Source organism: Oncorhynchus keta, unplaced genomic scaffold (assembly GCF_023373465.1).
Source record: "Oncorhynchus keta strain PuntledgeMale-10-30-2019 unplaced genomic scaffold, Oket_V2 Un_contig_3299_pilon_pilon, whole genome shotgun sequence".
NCBI lineage: Eukaryota > Metazoa > Chordata > Actinopteri > Salmoniformes > Salmonidae > Oncorhynchus > Oncorhynchus keta.
In genome coordinates this window covers 167,501-193,232 of record NW_026287180.1, presented here as the reverse complement: position 1 = coordinate 193,232, position 25,732 = coordinate 167,501, and the positions used below count along the sequence as shown (strand labels likewise).

At 43.7% G+C, this 25,732-nt stretch overlaps 1 protein-coding gene across 1 annotated transcript in view; it reads left to right on the top strand.

The window, feature by feature from the left end:
- Positions 1-509: 509 nt before the first annotated feature.
- Positions 510-25,732, top strand: part of agbl5 (AGBL carboxypeptidase 5) — a 64,733-nt gene continuing 39,510 nt past the window's right edge. Inside the window, exons 1-7 of the mRNA XM_052507912.1 lie at positions 510-621; positions 1,491-1,662; positions 4,709-4,872; positions 10,095-10,272; positions 10,495-10,673; positions 11,454-12,000; positions 20,336-20,505. Of these exons, the coding sequence (XP_052363872.1) occupies positions 1,552-1,662; positions 4,709-4,872; positions 10,095-10,272; positions 10,495-10,673; positions 11,454-12,000; positions 20,336-20,505 (1,349 nt within the window). The 5' untranslated portion in view covers positions 510-621; positions 1,491-1,551. The remainder of the gene's footprint in view (positions 622-1,490; positions 1,663-4,708; positions 4,873-10,094; positions 10,273-10,494; positions 10,674-11,453; positions 12,001-20,335; positions 20,506-25,732) is intronic.

Sequence of the window (25,732 nt, the reverse complement as noted above, 5' to 3'; positions counted from 1 at the left end):
GTTTATCTCCAACAGGGTGGGGTGTTTATCTCCAACAGGGGTGTGTTTATCTCCAACAGGGTGGGTGTGTTTATCTCCAACAGGGTGGGTGTGTTTATCTCCAACAGGGTGGGGTGTTTATCTCCAACAGGGTCTGGGTGGGGTTTATCTCCAACAGGGTGGGTGTGTTTATCTCCAACAGGGTGGGTGTGTTTATCTCCAACAGGGTTTATCTCCAACAGGGTGGGTGTGTTTATCTCCTCAGGGTGGGTGTGTTTATCTCCAACAGGGTGGGCTCCAACAGGGTGGGTGTGTTTATCTCCAACAGGGTGGAGGTGTTTATCTCCAACAGGGTGGGTGTGTTTATCTCCAACAGGGTGGTGTGTTTATCTCCAACAGGGTGGTGTGAGTACCAGCCGGCCCCGAGGTTAGGTCAGAGGTCATGGAGGTTCGTGTTGGAAGCGTGGTGTTCAGCTCCAGGTTTGACTCTGGTTTAAACCTGGGCCGCGTGGAGAGAAGGTTGACTCCTTCCCTCCGACGCCACCTGTCCCACTTCCACAACCCTTAGCAGCACCCCGACTACGAGTTTAATGTCTGGACGCGCCCTGACTGTGCCGGGACAGAACACGAGAATGGAAACAGGTAACCTAGCAACTCAAACACACACACACAATTGGACAGGTAGAACAATATGTCTAACCAACAACACACCTCTGGGCTCTGAGGAATACAGCCTCCTCTGGGCTCTGAGGAATACAGCCTCCTCTGGGCTCTGAGGAATACAGCCTCCTCTGGGCTCTGAGGAATACAGCCTCCTCTGGGCTCTGAGGAATAGAGCCTCCTCTGGGCTCTGAGGAATACAGCCTCCTCTGGGCTCTGAGGAATACAGCCTCCTCTGGGCTCTGAGGAATACAGCCTCCTCTGGGCTCTGAGGAATACAGCCTCCTCTGGGCTCTGAGGAATACAGCCTCCTCTGGGCTCTGAGGAATACAGCCTCCTCTGGGCTCTGAGGAATACAGCCTCCTCTGGGCTCTGAGGAATAGAGCCTCCTCTGGGCTCTGAGGAATAGAGCCTCCTCTGGGCTCTGAGGAATAGAGCCTCCTCTGGGCTCTGAGGAATAGAGCCTCCTCTGGGCTCTGAGGAATAGAGCCTCCTCTGGGCTCTGAGGAATACAGCCTCCTCTGGGCTCTGAGGAATACAGCCTCCTCTGGGCTCTGAGGAATACAGCCTCCTCTGGGCTCTGAGGAATACAGCCTCCTCTGGGCTCTGAGGAATAGAGCCTCACTCTGGGCTCTGAGGAATAGAGCCTCCCTCTGGGCTCTGAGGAATAGAGCCTCCCTCTGGGCTCTGAGGAAGAGAGCCTCCTCTGGGCTCTGAGGAATAGAGCCTCCTCTGGGCTCTGAGGAATAGAGCCTCCTCTGGGCTCTGAGGAATAGAGCCTCCTCTGGGCTCTGAGGAATAGAGCCTCCTCTGGGCTCTGAGGAATAGAGCCGCCTCTGTGTGTGTTGCAGGTCCTGGTTCTACTTCAGTGTGCGTGGTGCTTTGCCGGGGCGACTGCTGAAGGTCAATGTAATGAATATGAACAAGCAGAGTAAACTGTACAACCAGGGAATGGCTCCTCTAGTCAAGACTGTACCTGGTAGGACACGCTGGGAGAGAGTACGGGACAGACCCACATACGAGGTATACACACTATACACACGTTATACCACTATATACACATTATACCACTATACCACTATACACACGTTATACCACTATATACACGTTATACCACTATATACACACGTTATACCACTATATACACACATACCACTATACACACTATATACACACGTTATACCACTATATATACACATTATACCACTATATACACACTATATACACACTATATACACACTATATACACACGTTATACCACTATATACACACGTTATACCACTATATATACACATTATACACACTATATACACACGTTATACACACTATATACACACTATATACACACTATATACACACGTTATACCACTATATACACACGTTATACCACTATATACACACGTTATACCACTATACACATACCACTATATACACACTATATACACACTTATACCACTATATACACACGTTATACCACTATATATACACATTATACACACTATATACACACGTTATACACACTATATACACACGTTATACCACTATATACACGTTATACCACTATATACACACGTTATACCACTATATACACGTTATACCACTATATACACGTTATACCACTATATATACACATTATACCACTATATACACATTATCATTTACATTTACCACTATATAAGTCATTTATACCACTATATACACATTATACCACTATACACACGTTATACATTATACCACTATATACACACTATATACACACATTATACCACTATACACACATTATACCACTATATACACACGTTATACCACTATATACACATTATACCACTATACACACATTATACCACTATATACACATTATACCACTATACACACGTTATACCACTATACACACGTTATACCACTATATACACGTTATACCACTATATACACATTATACCACTATATACACATTATACCACTATATACACATTATACACATTATACCACTATACACACATTATACCACTATATACACACCACTATATATATACATTATACCACTATATACACATTATACCACTATATACACATTATAACACTATATACACACGTTATACCACTATATACACACGTTATACCACTATATACACGTTATACCACTATATACACGTTATACCACTATATATACATTATACCACTATATATACACGTTATACCACTATATATATACACGTTATACCACTATATACACATTATACCACTATATATACACGTTATACCACTACATACACGTTATACCACTATATACACGTTATACCACTATTTACACACGTTATACCACTATATACACACTGTTATACCACTATATACACACATTATACCACTATATACACACGTTATACCACTATATACACGTTATACCACTATATATATACATTATACCACTATACACACACATTATACCACTATATACACATTATACCACTATATACACATTATACCACTATATATACACGTTATACCACTATACACACACATTACACGTTATACCACTATATACACATTATACCACTATATATACACGTTATACCACTATATACACGTTATACCACTATATACACGTTATACCACTATATACACACATTATACCACTATATACACATTATACCACTATATACACACATTATACCACTATATACACACATTATACCACTATATATACACGTTATACCACTATATACACGTTATACCACTATATACACGTTATACCACTATATACACGTTATACCACTATATACACGTTATACCACTATATACACACGTTATACCACTATATTATACACGTTATACCACTATACACATTATACCACTATATACACACGTTATACCACTATATACACACGTTATACCACTATATACACACGTTATACCACTATATACACACGTTATACCACTATACACACGTTATACCACTATACACACGTTATACCACTATATACACATTATACCACTATACACACGTTATACCACTATATACACGTTATACCACTATATACACGTTATACCACTATACACACGTTATACCACTATATACACGTTATACCACTATACACACGTTATACCACTATATACACATTATACCACTATATACACATTATACCACTATACACACATTATACCACTATATATACACGTTATACCACTATATACACACGTTATACCACTATATACACGTTATACCACTATATACACGTTATACCACTATATACACATTATACCACTATATACACACGTTATACCACTATATACACATTATACCACTATACACACGTTATACCACTATATACACATTATACCACTATATATACACGTTATACCACTATACACACGTTATACCACTATACACACGTTATACCACTATACACACGTTATACCACTATATACACATTATACCACTATATACACATTATACCACTATACACACATTATACCACTATACACACATTATACCACTATATACACATTATACCACTATACACACGTTATACCACTATATACACATTATACCACTATACACACATTATACCACTATACACACACGTTATACCACTATACACACGTTATACCACTATACACACGTTATACCACTATATACACATTATACCACTATATACACATTATACCACTATATACACATTATACCACTATACACACATTATACCACTATATACACATTATACCACTATACACACGTTATACCACTATACACACGTTATACCACTATATACACACGTTATACCACTATATACACATTATACCACTATATACACACGTTATACCACTATATACACGTTATACCACTATATACACGTTATACCACTATATACACGTTATACCACTATATACACACGTTATACCACTATATACACGTTATACCACTATATACACGTTATACCACTATACACACGTTATACCACTATATACACGTTATACCACTATACACACATTATACCACTATACACACACAGAATATTTACATGGACTAAATCGCTGGGTTATTGGTTGACAAAAGGTTTCTCCTCTCCAGATGGTGGATAATCAGTTCATCCTGTCGTTTACCCATCGTCTGTTGGAAGTGAAAGGAGCGACCACCTTCTTCTCCTTCAGTTTCCCCTTCTCCTACAGCGAGAGTCAAGACCTGCTGACACAACTGGACCAGAGATACCCGGACACGGCCACGCTCACACCCAGGTACACACACACACACTGACACAACTGGACCAGAGATACCCTGACACAGCCACGCTCACACCCAGGTACACACACACACACACATACACTATACAGACAACTGGACCAGAGATACCCTGACACAGCCACGCTCACACCCAGGTACACACATACACACATATATACACACACACTGACACAACTGGACCAGAGATACCACTACGCTCACACCCAGGTACACACACACACACACACACACACACAGACAGACACACTGACACACTGGACCAGAGATACCCTGACACGGCCACGCTCACACCCAGGTACACACACACACACACACACACACACACACAGACAGACAGACAGACAGACAGACAGACACAACTGGACCAGAGATACCCGTTACGCTCACACCCAGGTACACACACACACACACACTGACACAACTGGACCAGAGATACCCTGACACAGCCACGCTCACACCCAGGTACACACACACACACATATATATACACACACACTGACACATACACTGGACCAGAGATACCCGGCCACGCTCACACCCAGGTACACACACACACACACACACACATCACACACACACACACACACACACACACACACACACACACACACCACTGACACAACTGGACCAGGGATACACACACACACACACTGACACAACTGGACCAGGGATACACACACACACCACTGACACACTGGACCAGGGATACACACACACACACACACACACACACGTGACACAACTGGACCAGGGATACACACACACACACACGCTGACACAACTGGACCAGGGATACACACACACACACACACACACACACACACACACTGACACAACTGGACCAGGGATACACACACACACACACACACACTGACACAACTGGACCAGGGATACACACACACACACACACACACACACACACACACACACACACACACACACACAGACAGACACAACTGGACCAGGATACACACACACACACACACACACACACACTGACACTACTGGACCAGGGATACACACACACACACACACACACACAACTGACACAACTGGACCAGGGATACACACACACACACACACACACACACACACACACACACACACACACACACACACACACACACACACACACACACACACACTGACACAACTGGACCAGGGACACACACACACACACACACACACACACACTGACACAACTGGACCAGGGACACACACACACACACACACACACACACTGACACAACTGGACCAGGGATACACACACACACACACACACACACACACACACACACACACACACACACACACACACACACTGACACAACTGGACCAGAGATACACACACACACACACACACACACACTGACACAACTGGACCAGGGATACACACACACACACACACACACACACACACACACACACACACACACACACTGACACAACTGGACCAGGGATACACACACACACACACTGACACAACTGGACCAGGGATACACACACACAGGTACACACACACACACACACACACAACTGGACCAGGGATACACACACACACACACACACACTGACACAACTGGACCAGGGATACCCACACCCATCCTCTGTAGTCAGTGTTTCAACCCTCTCTTTTCACAGTCTGCTGCCTCAGTTTGTACGATGGCAATTTGCATATACTCCAGAATGTAATGAAGACTGATCAGATTAATTGCAATTAATTCCAAAGTCCCTCTTTGCCATGCAAATGGTCTGAATCCCCCCCAAAAACATTTCCACTGCATTTCAGCCCTGCCACAAAAGGACCAGCTGACATCATGTCAGTGATTCTCTCGTTAACACAGGTGTGAGTGTTGACGAGGACAAGGCTGGAGATCACTCTGTCATGCTGATTGAGTTTGAATAACAGACTGGAAGCTTCAAATGGAGGGTGGTGCTTGGAATCCTTGTTCTTCCTCTGTCAACCATGGTTACCTCAAATCAAATTGTATTTGTCACATACACGTCACATACACGTGCCGTCATTGTTGCTTTGCCCAAAAAGGGCTTCACAGGCAAGGGTATTGCTGCCAGTAAGATTGCACCTAAATCAACCAGTTATCGGATCATCAAGAACTACAAGAAGAGCGGTTCAATTGTTGTGAAGAAGACTTCAGGGAGCCCAAGAAAGTCCAGCAAGCGCCAGGACCGTCTCCTAAAGTTGATTCAGCTGCGAGATCGGGGCACCACCAGTACAGAGCTTGCTTAGGAAAGGTAGCAGGCAGGTGTGAGTGCATCTGCACGCACAGTGAGGCGAATACTTTTGGAGGATGGCCTGGTGTCAAGAAGGGCAGCAAAGAAGCCACTTCTCTCCAGGAAAAACATCAGGGACAGATATTCTGCAAAAGGTACAGGGATTGGACTGCTGAGGACTGCTGAGGACTGCTGAGGACTGCTGAGGACTGCTGAGGACTGCTGAGGACTGGGGTAAAGTCATTTTCTCTGATGAATCCTTTTTCCGATTGTTTGTGGCATCCGGAAAAAAGCTTGTCCGGAGAAGACAAGGTGAGCACTACCATCAGTCCTGTGTCATGCCAACAGTAAAACATCCTGAGACCATTCATGTGTGGGGTTGCTTCTCAGCCAAGGGAGTGGTCTCACTCACAATGTTGCCTAAGAACACAGTCATGAATAAAGATTGGTACCATCACATCCTCCGAGAGCAACTTCTCCCAACCATCCAGGAACAGGTTGGTGACGAACAATGTCTTTTCCAGCATGATGGAGCACCTTGCCATTAGGCAAAAGTGATAACTAAGTGGCTCTGGGAACAAAACATTAATAGTTTGGGTCCATGGACAGGAAACTCCCCAGACTTTAATCCCATTGAGAACTTGTGGTCAATCCTCAAGAGGTGGGTGGACAAACAAAAACCTACAAATTCTGACAAACTCCAAGCATTGATTATGCAAGAATGGGCTGCCATCAGTCAGGATGTGGCCCAGAAGTTAATTGACAGCATGCCAGGGCAGATTGCAGAGGTCTTGAAAAAGAAGGGTCAACACTACAAATATTGAGTCTTCGCATCAACTTCATGTAATTGTCAATAAAAGCCCTTGACAGTTATGAAATGCTTGTAATTATACTTCAGTATTCCATAGTAACATCTGACAAAAATATCTAAAGACACTGAAGCAGCAAACTTTGTGGAAATTAATATTTGTGTCATTCTCAACTTTTGACCACGACTGTACATTGTTGTAATGATGTGCAAATGGTTCAAGTACAAAAGGGAAATAAATAAACATTAATATGGGTTGAATTTACAATGGTGTTTGTTCTTCACTGGTTGCCCTTTTCTCGTGGCAACAGGTCACACATCTTGCTGCTGTGATGCAACACTGTGGTATTTCACCCAGTAGATATGGGAGTTTATCAAAATTGGATTTGTTTTGAAATTCTTTGTGGATCTGTGTGATCTGAGGGATATATGTGTCTCTAATATGGTCATACATTTGTCAGGAGTTTAGGAAATGCAGCTCAGTCTCCACCTCATTTTGTGGGCAGTGTGCACAGTGTGCACATCTCTTGAGAGCCATGTCTGCCTACGGCGGCCTTTCTCAATAGCAGGGCTTTCCTCACTGAGTCTGTACATAGTCAAAGCTTTCTTTAAGTTTGGGTCAGTCACAGGGGTCCTGTATTCTGCCGCTGTGTACTCTCTGTTTAGGGCCAAACAGCATTCTAGTTCGCACTGTTTTTTTTGTTAATTCTTTCAGATGTGTTTTGTTTTCTTATGATTTGGTTGGGTCTAATTGTGCTGCTGTCCTGGGGCTCTGTAGGGTCTGTTGGTGTTTGTGAACGAAGCCCCAGGACCAGCTTGCTTAGGGACTCTTCTCTTGGTTCATCTCTCTGTAGGTGAAGGCTTTGTTATGGAAGGTTTGGGAATCACTTCCTTTTAGGTGGTTGTAGAATTTAACGTCTCTTTTCTGGATGTTGATAATTAGAGGGTATCGGCCTAATTCTGCTCTGCATGTATTATTTGGTGTTTTACATTGTACACAGATGTTTTTGCAGAATTCTGCATGCAGAAACTCAATTTGGTGTTTGTCCCTTTTTGGGAATTCTTGGTTGGTGAGCGGACCCCAGACCTCATAACCATAAAGGGCTTTGGGCTCTATAACTGATTCAAGTGTTTTTAGACAGATCCTAATTGGTGTGTGGAATTTGATGTTCCTTTTGATGGCATAGGAGGCCATTTTTGCCTTGTCTCTCAGATCGTTCACAGCCTTGTGGAAGTTAATGATGTTTAGGCCGAGGTATGCATCGTTTCTTTTGTGTACTCTAAGGCAACGGTGTCTAGATGGAATTTATATTTGTGGTCCTGGCGACTGGACCTTTTTTGGAACATAATTATTTTGTTTTACTGTCAGGGCCCAGGTCTGTCAGGGCCCAGGTCTGTCAGGGCCCAGGTCTGTCAGGGCCCAGGTCTGTCAGGGCCCAGGTCTGTCAGGGCCCAGGTCTGTCAGGGCCCAGGTCTGGCAGAATCTGTGCAGAAGATTTAGGTGCTGCTGTAGGCCCTCCTTGGTTGGTGACAGCAGCACCAGATCATCGGCAAACAGCAGACATTTGACTTGAGGCCTGGTGCTGCAGACTGTTCTCGTGCCCTCACCAATTCGTTGATATATACTGTATGTTGAAGAAGGTGGGGCTTAAGCTGCATCCCTGTCTCACCACACGGCCGTATGGGAAGAAATGTGTGTTTTTTTGCCAATTTTAACTGCACACTTGTTGTTTGTGTACATGGATTTTATAATGTCATATGTTTTACCCCCAACACCACTTTCCATCAGTTTGAATAGCCAAATGCCTCATGCCAAACTGAGTCGAAGGCGTTTTTGAAATCAACAAAGCATGAGAAGACTTTGCCTTTGTTTTTGGTTTGTTTGTTTGTCAATTAGGGTCTGCAGGGTGAATACGTGGTCTGACTTATGGTCATTTGGTAAAAAGACCATTTGACATTTGCTCAGTACATTGTTTTCATTGAGGAAATGTACGAGTTTGGTGTTAATGATAACACAGAGGATTTCCTCAAGGTTGCTGTTGACGCTTCTCCCACAGTAGTTATTGGGGGCAAATTTGTTGGGGAAGATGCCAGAGCCGAGGATGATGTTAAAGAGTTTAAGTTTAGCCAATTGTAATTTGTAGTCTGTATATTCATCTCTCTCTCCCCCTCCAGGTGTGGTGACAGTGTATACTTCCACAGGGAGGTGTTGTGTCACTCTCTGGATGGTAACAGAGTGGATCTGCTGACGGTCACCAGCTGTCTCGGCATGCAGGAAGAGAGAGAACACCGCCTGGACAAACTGTTTCCTGATGCAGAGACCCCACGACCTCATCGCTTCACTGGCAAACAGGTAACACACCCGCACACAGTCACGCACGCAGTTACGCACACAGTTACGCACACAGTCACGCACACAGTCACGCACACAGTCACGCACACAGTCACAAAATGCACACACACCCTGACCACAGGGTGATGTTTAATCAGTAAGGTCTCTGCATCAGACTCGTCTATTGATCATAGTGTGTGTGTGTGTGTGTGTGTGTGTGTGTGTGTGTGTGTGTGTGTGTAGGTGTTTTTCCTCAGTAGTCGTGTACACCCGGGGGAGACGCCGTCGTCGTTTGTCTTTAAGGGCTTTTTAAACTTCATTCTGCGTCATGACGACCCCAGAGCTCACACACTCCGCAACATGTTTGTCTTCAAACTCATCCCCATGCTGAACCCGGACGGGGTGGTACGAGGACACTACAGGTACACACACGCTCAACATTCCTGTTGTTTGTCTCACTGTCTCCCTCTCTCACTGTCTCCCTCTCTCACTGTCTCCCTCTCTCACTGTCTCCCTCTCTCACTGTCTCCCTCTCTCACTGTCTCCCTCTCTCACTGTCTCCCTCTCTCACTGTCTCCCTCTCTCACTGTCTCCCTCTCTCACTGTCTCCCTCTCTCACTGTCTCCCTCTCTCAATGTCTCCCTCTCTCACTGTCTCCCTCTCTCACTGTCTCCCTCTCTCACTGTCTCCCTCTCTCACTGTCTCCCTCTCTCACTGTCTCCCTCTCTCACTGTCTCCCTCTCTCAATGTCTCCCTCTCTCACTGTCTCCCTCTCTCACTGTCTCCCTCTCTCACTGTCTCCCTCTCTCACTGTCTCCCTCTCTCACTGTCTCCCTCTCTCACTGTCTCCCTCTCTCACTGTCTCCCTCTCTCACTGTCTCCCTCTCTCACTGTCTCCCTCTCTCACTGTCTCCCTCTCTCACTGTCTCCCTCTCTCACTGTCTCCCTCTCTCACTGTCTCCCTCTCTCAATGTCTCCCTCTTTCAATGTCTCCCTCTCTCACTGTCTCCCTCTCTCACTGTCTCCCTCTCTCACTGTCTCCCTCTTTCACTGTCTCCCTCTCTTGTCAATGTCTCCTGTCTCCCTTTCAATGTCTCCCTCTCTCACTGTCTCCCTCTCTCACTGTCTCCCTCTTTCAATGTCTCCCTCTCTCAATGTCTCCCTCTCTCACTGTCTCCCTCTTTCACTGTCTCCCTCCCCAGGACTGACTCTAGAGGGGTGAATCTGAACAGACAGTATCTGAACCCTAGTCCTGATCTCCACCCCTCCATCTACGCTGCTAAAACACTGCTGCTCTACCACCACACACACAACCGCACCACAAACACACACTCCAACACGCACATCAACACACCTCAAGCACCTCCCCTCAGCACCAAACCCACCAATCAGAGCCCTGCCCCACACCTCACCCCTTTGGAACTCAGCCTCAACCAACGGAACGCTGATAAAGACTCTAACCCCGCCCCTTCAGAGATTGCCATGGTTATGGAGGAGATCGCCTGGGTAACCATGGAGACCGGGAAGAGGGAGGGGCAGGGGGATGGAAGATGCTGTGAAGACGAGAATGATTCGCAGAGCGTCTCAGAGTCCACGCCCACATCAGTACCTCTGGAGATGTCAGTCATAGCCGGGGAACCAATCCCTGCGCAGGAGGGGGGAGTGGCCTATTACGTGGACCTGCATGGCCACGCTTCCAAACGCGGCTGCTTCATGTACGGCAACAGCCTATCAGACGAAAACCAGCAGGTGAGAGAGAGAGAGAGGGAGGGAGACTTGGGGAGAGAGAGGGAGGGAGACTTGGGGAGAGAGAGGGAGGGAGACTTGGGGGGAGAGAGGGAGGGAGAGACTTGGGGGAGAGAGAGGGAGGGAGACTTGGGGAGAGAGCTGGGGGAGGGAGACTGGGGGAGAGAGGAGGGAGGGGGAGGGAGACTTGGGGAGAGAGCTGGGAGGAGGGAGACTGGGGGGGGTGAAATGGGGAGATGGAGGGGGAGAGAGGGAGGGAGACTTGGGGAGAGAGCTGGGAGGAGGGAGACTTGGGGGGGGGGGCGAAATGGGGAGATGGAGGGGGAGAGAGCTGGGGAGGGGAGAGGGAGACATGGAGGCTGGGGAGAGGGAGACTTGGGAGAATGTAGAGGATAGGGAAATTGCAGTGTTTCTACATAGGTAAAGAAAGGTTGCGTCATTCGGTAGAATTTGACAGAAGAACCCCCCCGTAGGGTATATTTTATCTTCTCCAATTGAATAAAGTGTAAAACATTTTTTATCCACACAAGAGGAAAGGGAGCTGGGGAGAGGGAGAGGGAGGCTGGGGAGAGGGAGAGGGAGACTAGGGAGAGGGAGACTAGGGAGAGGGAGACTGGGGAGAGGGAGACTGGGGAGAGGGAGGCTGGGGAGAGGGAGGCTGGGGAGAGGGAGGCTGGGGAGAGGGAGACTGGAGGGAGGGGAGGCTGGGGAGAGGGAGGCTGGGAGAGGAGACTGGGGAGAGGGAGACTGGGGAGAGGGAGAGGGAGGCTGGGGAGAGGGAGGCTGGGGAGAGGGAGGCTGGGGAGAGGGAGACTGGGGAGAGGGAGAGGGAGACTGGGGAGAGGGAGACTGGGGAGAGGGAGACTGGGGAGAGGGAGACTTCCACAGAAGTAAAATAAAAGGCTACAAAGCCAGATGTGTATTTTGGTAGTGTTTTGGTAGTGTTTTGGTAGTGTTTTGATAGTGTTTTGGTAGTGTTTTGATAGTGTTTTGGTAGTGTTTTGATAGTGTTTTGATAGTGTTTTCGTAGTGTTTTGATAGTGTTTTGGTAGTGTTTTGGTAGTGTTTTGATAGTGTTTTGATAGTGTTTTGGTAGTGTTTTGATAGTGTTTTGAGTGTTTTGAGAGTGTTTTGGTAGTGTTTTGGTAGTGTTTTGGTAGTGTTTTGATGTAGTGTTTTGGCAGTAAGACCAAAACACCTGTTTTTAGTGTTTTGGATGGCAGACCAATGTTTTGGCGAGTGTTTTGGACCAAAACACCTGTTTTTAGTTATAAATGATGTAGACCAATATGTCATGGCAGTAGAACAGACCAAAACACCTGTAATACTTTAGACATGGTATCAGAGATGGCAGACCAATAGTCATGGCGAGAAGAACAGGACCAAAACATATGTAATACAGGAACTTGTCGAGACATGGTATCAGAGATGGCAGACCAATTTTGCAGTCAAACCCTGTTTGTCACAAATAGAAGAACAGGACAGAATATCTTCCAATGCATCATCAGTAAACCTATCACCGAGATCCTGAACCAACAAGGGTTTAATAGCTGCTAGACATGGGGATTCTGATAGCTGCTAATGAGATGGCAGACCAATAGTCATAGCTGCTAATGAATTCTGAAGCTGCTAGGGATTCCAAAACACCTGCTAATGACTTCTGATAGCTGCTAGACATGGTATCTGCTAATGAGAGATGGCAGACCAATAGTCATAGCTGCTGGCTGCTAATGAAGAACAGGACCAAAGGGATTCACCTGTAATAGCTGCTGCTAATGAGGGATTCTGATAGCTGCTAATGAGTGGTAGGTAATGAGATTCTGATAGCTGCTAATGACCAATAGTCATGCTGCTAATGAGGGAGAAGCTGCTAGGACCAAAATTCATAGCTGTATCAGGGATTCTGAAGCTGCTAGAGAACTGCTAATGAGGGATTCTGACTGCCTGCCGGAAACAGAGGGATTCTGAAAGCTCAGATCTTAGAAAGCCTGAGTTTGAAGGGATTCTGATAGCTGCTAGTGAGTGGGGTGGAGGATTTTGCACTGGATCAAACCCTGTTTGTCACAAATAGAAGAGGGGTGGACAAGGTACAGAATATCTTCCAATGCATCATCAGTAAACCTATCACCGAGATCCTGAACCAACAAGGGTTTAATAGCTGCTAATGAGGGATTCTGATAGCTGCTAATGAGGGATTCTGATAGCTGCTAATGAGGGATTCTGATAGCTGCTAATGAGGGATTCTGATAGCTGCTAATGAAGGATTCTGATAGCTGCTAATGAGGGATTCTGATAGCTGCTAATGAGGGATTCTGATAGCTGCTAATGAGGGATTCTGATAGCTGCTAATGAGGGATTCTGATAGCTGCTAATGAGGGATTCTGATAGCTGCTAATGAGGGATTCTGATAGCTGCTAATGAGGGATTCTGATAGCTGCTAATGAGGGATTCTGATAGCTGCTAATGAGGGATTCTGATAGCTGCTAATGAGGGATTCTGATAGCTGCTAATGAGGGATTCTGATAGCTGCTAATGAAGGATTCTGATAGCTGCTGATGAGGGATTCTGATAGCTGCTAATGAGGGATTCTGGTAGCTGCTAATGAAGGATTCTGATAGCTGCTAATGAGGGATTCTGATGAGGGATTCTGGTAGCTGCTAATGAGGGATTCTGATAGCTGCTAATGAGGGATTCTGATGAGGGATTCTGGTAGCTGCTAATGAAGGATTCTGATGAGGGATTCTGATAGCTGCTAATGAGGGATTCTGATAGCTGCTAATGAAGGATTCTGATGAGGGATTCTGATAGCTGCTAATGAGGGATTCTGGTAGCTGCTAATGAAGGATTCTGATAGCTGCTAATGAGGGATTCTGATAGCTGCTAATGAGGGATTCTGATAGCTGCTAATGAAGGATTCTGATGAGGGATTCTGATAGCTGCTAATGAGGGATTCTGATAGCTGCTAATGAGGGATTCTGATAGCTGCTAATGAGGGATTCTGATAGCTGCTAATGAAGGATTCTGATAGCTGCTAATGAGGATTCTGATAGCTGCTAATGAGGGATTCTGATAGCTGCTAATGAGGGATTCTGATAGCTGCTAATGAAGGATTCTGATAGCTGCTAATGAGGGATTCTGATAGCTGCTAATGAAGGATTCTGATAGCTGCTAATGAAGGATTCTGATAGCTGCTAATGAGGGATTCTGATAGCTGCTAATGAGGGATTCTGATAGCTGCTAATGAAGGATTCTGGTAGCTGCTAATGAGGGATTCTGATAGCTGCTAATGAAGGATTCTGGTAGCTGCTAATGAGGGATTCTGGTAGCTGCTAATGAGGGATTCTGGTAGCTGCTAATGAGGGATTCTGATAGCTGCTAATGAGGGATTCTGGTAGCTGCTAATGAAGGATTCTGGTAGCTGCTAATGAGGGATTCTGATAGCTGCTAATGAAGGATTCTGGTAGCTGCTAATGAAGGATTCTAATGAGGAATTCTGATAGCTGCTAATGAGGGATTCTAATGAGGGATTCTGATAGCTGCTAATGAGGGATTCTGATAGCTGCTAATGAAGGATTCTGATGAGGGATTCTGATAGCTGCTGATGAAGGATTCTAATGAGGGATTCTGATGAGGGATTCTGATAGCTGCTAATGAGGGATTCTGATAGCTGCTAATGAAGGATTCTGATGAGGGATTCTGATAGCTGCTAATGAAGGATTCTAATGAGGGATTCTGATAGCTGCTAATGAGGGATTCTGATAGCTGCTAATGAAGGATTCTGATGAGGGATTCTGATAGCTGCTAATGAAGGATTCTGATGAGGGATTCTGATAGCTGCTAATGAAGGATTCTGATAGCTGCTAATGAGGGATTCTGCTGCTAATGAAGGATTCTGATAGCTGCTAATGAGGGATTCTGATAGCTGCTAATATATCCCTATAATATCCCTATAATTGAGTCACTTCCTGATTGGATTTTTCTCGGGATTTCGCCTGCAATATCAGTTCTGTTATACTCACAGACAATATTTTTACAGTTTTGGAAACTTTAGTGTTTTCTATCTTAAGCTGTCAATTATATGCATATTCTAGCATCTGGTCCTGAGAAATAGGCAGTTTACTTTGGGAACGTTATTTTTCCAAAAATAAAAATAGTGCCCCCTAGCTTCAAGAGCTTAAGTGATGTCCACTGGCTCCAGGTCATCTATATGTCTTTGCTCGGTAAAGCCCCGCCTTATCTCAGCTCACTGGTCACCATAGCAGCACCCACTCGTAGTACGCGCTCCAGCAGGTATATTTCACTGGTCACCCCCAAAGCCAATTCCTCCTTTGGCCGCCTTTCCTTCCAGTTCTCTGCTGCCAATGACTGGAACAAATAGCAAAAATCACTGAAGCTGGAGACGCATAACTCCCTCACTAGCTTTAAGCACCAGCTGTCAGAGCAGCTCACAAATCACTGCACATGTACGTAGCCCGTCTGTAAATAGCCCATCCACCTACCTCATCCCCATACTGTTATTTATTTATTTTATTTTGCTCCTTTGCACCCCAGTATCTCTACTTGCACACTGATCTTCTACACATCTACCATTCCAGTGTTTAACTGCTATATTGTAATTATTTCTCCACTACGGCCTATTTATTGCCTTACCTCCCTAATCCTACCTCATTTGCACACTATTTCTATTGTGTTATTGACCGTACGTTTGTTAATTCCATGTGTAACTAACTCTGTGTTGGTGTCTGTGTCGCACTGCTTTGCTTTATCTTGGCCAGGTCGCAGTTGTATAAATAAGAACTTGTTCTCAACTAGCCTACCTGATGAAATGTATAAATAAGAACTAGCCTACCTGGTTAAATAAAGGTGTTCTCAACTAGCCTACCTGGTTAAATAAAGGTGTTCTCAACTAGCCTACCTGGTTAAATAAAGGTGTTCTCAACCTACCTGGTTAAATAAAGCCTACCTGGTTAAATAAAGGTGTTCTCAACTGGCCTACCTGGTTAAATAAAGGTGTTCTCAACTAGCCTACCTGGTTAAATAAAGGTGTTCTCAACTAGCCTACCTGGTTAAATAAAGGTTAAATAAAAAATGATGCACTGCATGATTTACAACTGTCCTGTTGACGGAACGCCGATCCTTAAGAAGTTTTAACATCCGCGTTGAGCACTGAGGCGATAGGACCCGCATGAGAGAGGGTCTTTTATTATTTTTCAATATCAATGAAATGGAGCCCTGTGTTAAAGGAGGGAGGATTAATCTAGAGCGTGGCTAATTTATCCATATAAAATTATATTGAGTTCCCATCTGGTCCAGGACATTTACCACCTGCTTCTGAAATCTCTTCAATGGTGACAGGTTCCTTCATTTGAAGCTTGGAGACGGAATCAATTGTTGGAATAGTTTGATTATTAAAAAAATTATCGAGCTGAGGGGGCAGTAGTCTGTTCAGAAGTGTATAGTATTATAGATTGGCCGTAATATATCAGTGGCCGCAATATATCAGTGGCCGTAATATATCTGACACTGGCATCTGAAATAACCTTGGAAGAAACAAAGGGCTGCCATTGTGGATCAGAATTTGCAGCTTCCCTCAATTTATTTTGAGAACTGGAGTGATAAAGTTTTTTTCTAATGTGATCTGAAATTCTCAGATGGGTCTCTTGTCTGCATTTGACTGGTTGGTTCAAACCTTTTACAGTTCCAACTAGACAATGTAAGTGTACTCCGTCGGCTGCCCTATTAGCTTGTTGAGTCCTTTGGAAAAAGAGGAATTGAGTGAAGCTTTTTAAATGTAAGTCGAAGACTTAACTTGACAAACAGGAAATACCAAACCAAAAAACTGTTGAACTACCACCCACCCTCTGAAGCGTCTTCCCAAACAGGAAATACCAAACCAAAGAACTGTTGAACTACCTCCCACCCTCTGAAGCGTCTTCCCAAACAGGAAATACCAAACCAAAAAACTGTTGAACTACCTCCCACCCACTGAAGCGTCTTCCCAAACAAGTTGCCTGCACCCCCCCTCCAGTATACAAGCTCCTAAATACTCTCCAGTATTTGGTTCAGCAGCTAGGCTAAACTCTTACCAAGCGGAGCATTGTGACAATTATATTTATAAAAGAGAAAAATATATATAAAAAGATTATTGAATAGTGCCAAGTAAAGTGACAACAGGGTGTTAAATCAAATAACATAGGCAGCATGACAGCTTATGGCCTCGACAAGATAAAAGGAAACTGTTCCACAAGACAACATAGAAAACTATTTGTTTTATTTTATTTAACTATTAACACTATATGTTTTTAAAGGCCTACCTTCAAACTCAGTGCCTCTTTGCTTGACACAATAGGAAAATCAAAAGAAATCAGCCAAGACCTCAGAAAAATAATTGTAGACCTCCACAAGTCTGTTTCAATCTATGGGAGCGATTTCCAATCGCCTGAAGGTACCACGTTCATCTGTACAAACAATAGTGCGCAAGTATAAACACCATGGGACCCACGCAGCCGTCATACCGCTCAGGCAGGAGACGCGTTCTGTCTCCTAGCGATGAACGTACTTTAAAGCTTGGTTGAAAACAGGTCTTCCAAATGGACAATGATCCCAAGCATACTTCCAAAGTTGTGGCAAAATGGTTTAACCTCTAGCGTCGAGCAATCCCGTATCCGGGAGCTTAATTATAGCCTCAAGCTCATTACCATAACGCAACGTTTCCTATTCATGAAAATCTCAAATGAAATGAAATAAATATATTGAAACACAAGCTTAGCCTTTTGTTAACAACACTGTCATCTCAGATTTTCAAAATATGCTTTTCAACCAAAGCTACACAAGCATTTGTGTAAGAGTATTGATAGCCTAGCATAGCATTAAGCCTAGCATTCAGCAGGCAACATTTTCACAAAAACATGGTCATGGCTCACATCAACACCATTATCCCAGAAACCCTAGACCCACTCCAATTTGCATACCGCCCAAACAGATCCACAGATGATGCAATCTCTATTGCACTCCACACTGCCCTTTCCCACCTGGACAAAAGGAACACCTATGTGAGAGTGCTATTCATTGACTACAGCTCAGTGTTCAACACCATAGAACCCTCAAAGCTCATCACTAAGCTAAGGATCCTGGGACTAAACACCTCCCTCTGCAACTGGATCCTGGACTTCCTGACGGGCCTCTGCCAGGTGGTGAGGGTAGGCAACAACACATCCACCACGATGATCCTCAACACTGGAGCCCCTCAGGGGTGCGTGCTCAGTCCCCTCCTGTACTTCCTGTTCACCCATGACTGCGTGACCAAGCACGACTCCAACACCATCATTAAGTCTGCCGACGACACAACAGTGTCAACCCCTAACCCTAACCAAACCGACAACGAGAGACAGCCTATAGGGAGGAGGCCGGCGACCTGGCCAGGTGGTGCTAGAATAACAATCTATTCCTCAACGTATCCAAGATTAAAGAGATGATTGTGGGCATCAGGAAAGGTAGGACCGAGCACGCCCCCATTCTCATCGACGGGGCTGTAGTGGAGCAGGTTGAGAGCTTCAAGTTCCTTGGTGTCCACATCACCAACAAACTACAATGGTCCAAACACACAAAGACAGTCGTAAAGAGGGCACAACAAAGCCTATTCCCCCTCAGGAAACTAAAAAGATTTGGCATGGGCATCAGTCCTCAGCTCCTCAAAAGGTTTGACAGCTGCAACATCGAGAGCATCCTGTTGTTATTCACTGTCTTTTTACTGTTATTATTCACTGTCCTTTTACTGTTGTTTTTTTATTTCTTTACTTATCTATTGTTCACATTAATACCTATTTTCTTTCATTTACAAATGGCACTGTTGGTTAGGGCCTGTAGTAAGGAAGCATTTCACCTGTTGTATTCGGGGCACGTGACAAATAAACTTTGATTTGATCACTTCTTTCACTGTACAAAGACAAAAGAGATGAAAAACCTTGCTTCGGATATTCTGTCGTTCAAGGCAACCGAAACTGTCAGGAGCAGACAAATATGCCCGCCTCTCCAGTTGGTAGCTCGTTCAGGAAAATCCAAGGCTTTGCTGCGGCCTACTTTAGCAATCTTCCGTTCAGCAATTCACAGCCATTATTAACGTTCAGAAGAGCAAAGAGATATGAAACTATGTAAACAGTACTTCGTAAAGTGACATTAATTAAACAATATATTAAACTGCTCTATATTAAATCAAGTTTGTCACAACTTGGCGGAGCTCTGGGAAACGTCCCCCGGAAATCCCCGACATGGTCTTGTAAGGTACCTTAATGCTGGTGTGTGTGTGTGTGTGTGTGTGTGTGTGTGTGTCTGCTTGTAGGTGGAGAACATGCTGTACCCTAAACTGATAGCTGTGAACTCCGCCCACTTTGACTTCCATGGTTGTAACTTCTCCGAGAAGAACATGTACGCCCGCGACAAGAGAGACGGTCAGAGCAAAGAGGGCAGTGGACGCGTGGCCATGCACAAAGCTATAGGACTACTACACAGGTAATATCACTACGCACAAAGCTATAGGACTACTACACAGGTAATATCACTACTACACAGGTAATATCACTACTACACAGGTAATATCACTACTACACAGGTAATATCACAGGTAATATCAGGTAATACACAGGTAATATCACTACTACACAGGTAATATCAGGTAATAATCACTACTACACAGGTAATATCACAGGTAATACACAGGTAATATCACTACTACACAGGTAATATCACTACTACACAGGTAATATCACTACTACACAGGTAATATCACTACGCACAAAGCTATAGGACTACTACACAGGTAATATCACTACTACACAGGTAATATCACTACTACACAGGTAATATCACTACTACACAGGTAATATCACTACTACACAGGTAATATCACTACTACACAGGTAATATCACTACGCACAAAGCTATAGGACTACTACACAGGTAATATCACTACTACACAGGTAATATCACTACTACACAGGTAATATCACTACGCACAAAGCTATAGGACTACTACACAGGTAATATCACTACGCACAAAGCTATAGGACTACTACACAGGTAATATCACTACTACACAGGTAATATCACTACTACACAGGTAATATCACTACGCACAAAGCTATAGGACTACTACACAGGTAATATCACTACTACACAGGTAATATCACTACGCACAAAGCTATAGGACTACTACACAGGTAATATCACTACTACACAGGTAATATCACTACTACACAGGTAATATCACTACTACACAGGTAATATCACTACGCACAAAGCTATAGGACTACTACACAGGTAATATCACTACTACACAGGTAATATCACTACTACACAGGTAATATCACTACGCACAAAGCTATAGGACTACTACACAGGTAATATCACTACTACACAGGTAATATCACTACTACACAGGTAATATCACTACTACACAGGTAATATCACTACGCACAAAGCTATAGGACTACTACACAGGTAATATCACTACTACACAGGTAATATCACTACTACACAGGTAATATCACTACTACACAGGTAATATCACTACGCACAAAGCTATAGGACTACTACACAGGTAATATCACTACGCACAAAGCTATAGGACTACTACACAGGTAATATCACTACTACACAGGTAATATCACTACGCACAAAGCTATAGGACTACTACACAGGTAATATCACTACTACACAGGTAATATCACTACGCACAAAGCTATAGGACTACTACACAGGTAATATCACTACTACACAGGTAATATCACTACGCACAAAGCTATAGGACTACTACACAGGTAATATCACTACTACACAGGTAATATCACTACTACACAGGTAATATCACTACTACACAGGTAATATCACTACTACACAGGTAATATCACTACTACACAGGTAATATCACTACTACACAGGTAATATCACTACTACACAGGTAATATCACTACTACACAGGTAATATCACTACTACACAGGTAATATCACTACGCACAAAGCTATAGGACTACTACACAGGTAATATCACTACTACACAGGTAATATCACTACTACACAGGTAATATCACTACTACACAGGTAATATCACTACGCACAAAGCTATAGGACTACTACACAGGTAATATCACTACTACACAGGTAATATCACTACTACACAGGTAATATCACTACTACACAGGTAATATCACTACTACACAGGTAATATCACTACGCACAAAGCTATAGGACTACTACACAGGTAATATCACTACTACACAGGTAATATCACTACTACACAGGTAATATCACTACTACACAGGTAATATCACTACTACACAGGTAATATCACTACTACACAGGTAATATCACTACTACACAGGTAATATCACTACTACACAGGTAATATCACTACTACACAGGTAATATCACTACTACACAGGTAATATCACTACTACACAGGTAATATCACTACTACACTAGGACTAAAAGGTCACTACTACACAGGTAATATCACTACTACACAAAGTAAAAGGACTACTACACAGGTAATATCACTACTACTACAGGTAATATCACTACTACACAGGTAATATCACTACTACACAGGTAATATCACTACGCACAAAGCTATAGGACTACTACACAGGTAATATCACTACTACACAGGTAATATCACTACTACACAGGTAATATCACTACTACACAGGTAATATCACTACTACACAGGTAATATCACTACGCACAAAGCTATAGGACTACTACACAGGTAATATCACTACGCACAAAGCTATAGGACTACTACACAGGTAATATCACTACGCACAAAGCTATAGGACTACTACACAGGTAATATCACTACGCACAAAGCTATAGGACTACTACACAGGTAATATCACTACTACACAGGTAATATCACTACGCACAAAGCTATAGGACTACTACACAGGTAATATCACTACGCACAAAGCTATAGGACTACTACACAGGTAATATCACTACGCACAAAGCTATAGGACTACTACACAGGTAATATCACTACTACACAGGTAATATCACTACGCACAAAGCTATAGGACTACTACACAGGTAATATCACTACGCACAAAGCTATAGGACTACTACACAGGTAATATCACTACGCACAAAGCTATAGGACTACTACACAGGTAATATCACTACGCACAAAGCTATAGGACTACTACACAGGTAATATCACTATGCACAAAGCTATAGGACTACTACACAGGTAATATCACTACTACACAGGTAATATCACTACGCACAAAGCTATAGGACTACTACACAGGTAATATCACTACTACACAGGTAATATCACTACTACACAGGTAATATCACTACGCACAAAGCTATAGGACTACTACACAGGTAATATCACTACGCACAAAGCTATAGGACTACTACACAGGTAATATCACTACTACACAGGTAATATCACTACGCACAAAGCTATAGGACTACTACACAGGTAATATCACTACTACACAGGTAATATCACTACGCACAAAGCTATAGGACTACTACACAGGTAATATCACTACGCACAAAGCTATAGGACTACTACACAGGTAATATCACTACGCACAAAGCTATAGGACCACTACACAGGTAATATCACTACGCACAAAGCTATAGGACCACTACACAGGTAATATCACTACGCACAAAGCTATAGGACCACTACACAGGTAATATCACTACGCACAAAGCTATAGGACCACTACACAGGTAATATCACTACGCACAAAGCTATAGGACTACTACACAGGTAATATCACTACGCACAAAGCTATAGGACTACTACACAGGTAATATCACTACTACACAGGTAATATCACTACGCACAAAGCTATAGGACTACTACACAGGTAATATCACTACTACACAGGTAATATCACTACGCACAAAGCTATAGGACTACTACACAGGTAATATCACTACGCACAAAGCTATAGGACTACTACACAGGTAATATCACTACGCACAAAGCTATAGGACTACTACACAGGTAATATCACTACGCACAAAGCTATAGGACTACTACACAGGTAATATCACTACGCACAAAGCTATAGGACCACTACACAGGTAATATCACTACGCACAAAGCTATAGGACCACTACACAGGTAATATCACTACGCACAAAGCTATAGGACCACTACACAGGTAATATCACTACGCACAAAGCTATAGGACTACTACTACACAGGTAATATCACTACGCACAAAGCTATAGGACTACTACACAGGTAATATCACTACTACACAGGTAATATCACTACGCACAAAGCTATAGGACTACTACACAGGTAATATCACTACGCACAAAGCTATAGGACTACTACACAGGTAATATCACTACGCACAAAGCTATAGGACTACTACACAGGTAATATCACTACGCACAAAGCTATAGGACTACTACACAGGTAATATCACTACGCACAAAGCTAGGACTACTACACAGGTAATATCACTACTACACAGGTAATATCACTACAAAGCTATAGGACCACTACACAGGTAATATCACTACTACACAGGTAATATCACTATGCACAAAGCTATAGGACTACTACACAGGTAATATCACTACAAAGCACACTAAATAGAAGGATGTGATAAGCAGAACAGAACCCCTACACTGGTAAGTCTGGTGGTGGGTTTAGCTACGATAGAAGGATGTGATAAGCAGAACAGAACCCCGACCTACTGTAAAGTCTGGTGGTGAGTTTAGCGTCGATAGAAGGATGTGATAAGCAGAACAGAACCCCGAACCTACTGTAAAGTCTGTGAGTTTACATAGAAGGATGTGATAAGCAGAACAGAACCCCGTACCTACTGTAAAGTCTGGTGGTGAGTTTAGCGTCGATAGAATGATGTGATAAGCAGAACAGAACCCCGAACCTACTGTAAAGTCTGGTGGTGAGTTTAGCGTCGATAGAAGGATGTGATAAGCAGAACAGAACCCCGTACCTACTGTAAAGTCTGGTGGTGAGTTTAGCGTCGACAGAAGGATGTGATAAGGAACAGAACCCCGAACCTACTGTAAAGTCTGGTGGTGGGTTTACGATAGAAGGATGTGATAAGCAGAACAGAACTATTTAGCGTCGATAGAAGGATGTGATAAGCAGAACAGAACCCCGTACCTACTGTAAAGTCTGGTGGTGGGTTTAGCGTCGATAGAAGGATGTGATAAGCAGAACAGAACCCCGTACCTACTGTAAAGTCTGGTGGTGGGTTTAGCGTCGATAGAAGGATGTGATAAGCAGAACAGAACCCCGTACCTACTGTAAAGTCTGGTGGTGGGTTTAGCGTCGATAGAAGGATGTGATAAGCAGAACAGAACCCCGTACCTACTGTAAAGTCTGGTGGTGGGTTTAGCGTCGATAGAAGGATGTGATAAGCAGAACAGAACCCCGAACCTACTGTAAAGTCTGGTGGTCTTTGATGTTATGGGGCTGTTAACCTTACACCCGTCCTGGGGGCCTTGTTAAGGTCAACAGCATCATTATCTTTACCCAGTAAAGGACATTTTAGCCAAAGACCTGGTTGCCTCTGCCAGGAGGCTGAAACTTGGCCGCAAGTGGATCTTCCAGCAGGACAATAACCCCAAGTCTCCAGACTTGAACCCCATTGAAAACCTGTGGTTTGAATTGAAGAGGACAGTCCATAAGAACAGATTCAAGGATCTGAACAGATTCTGTATGGAGGAATGG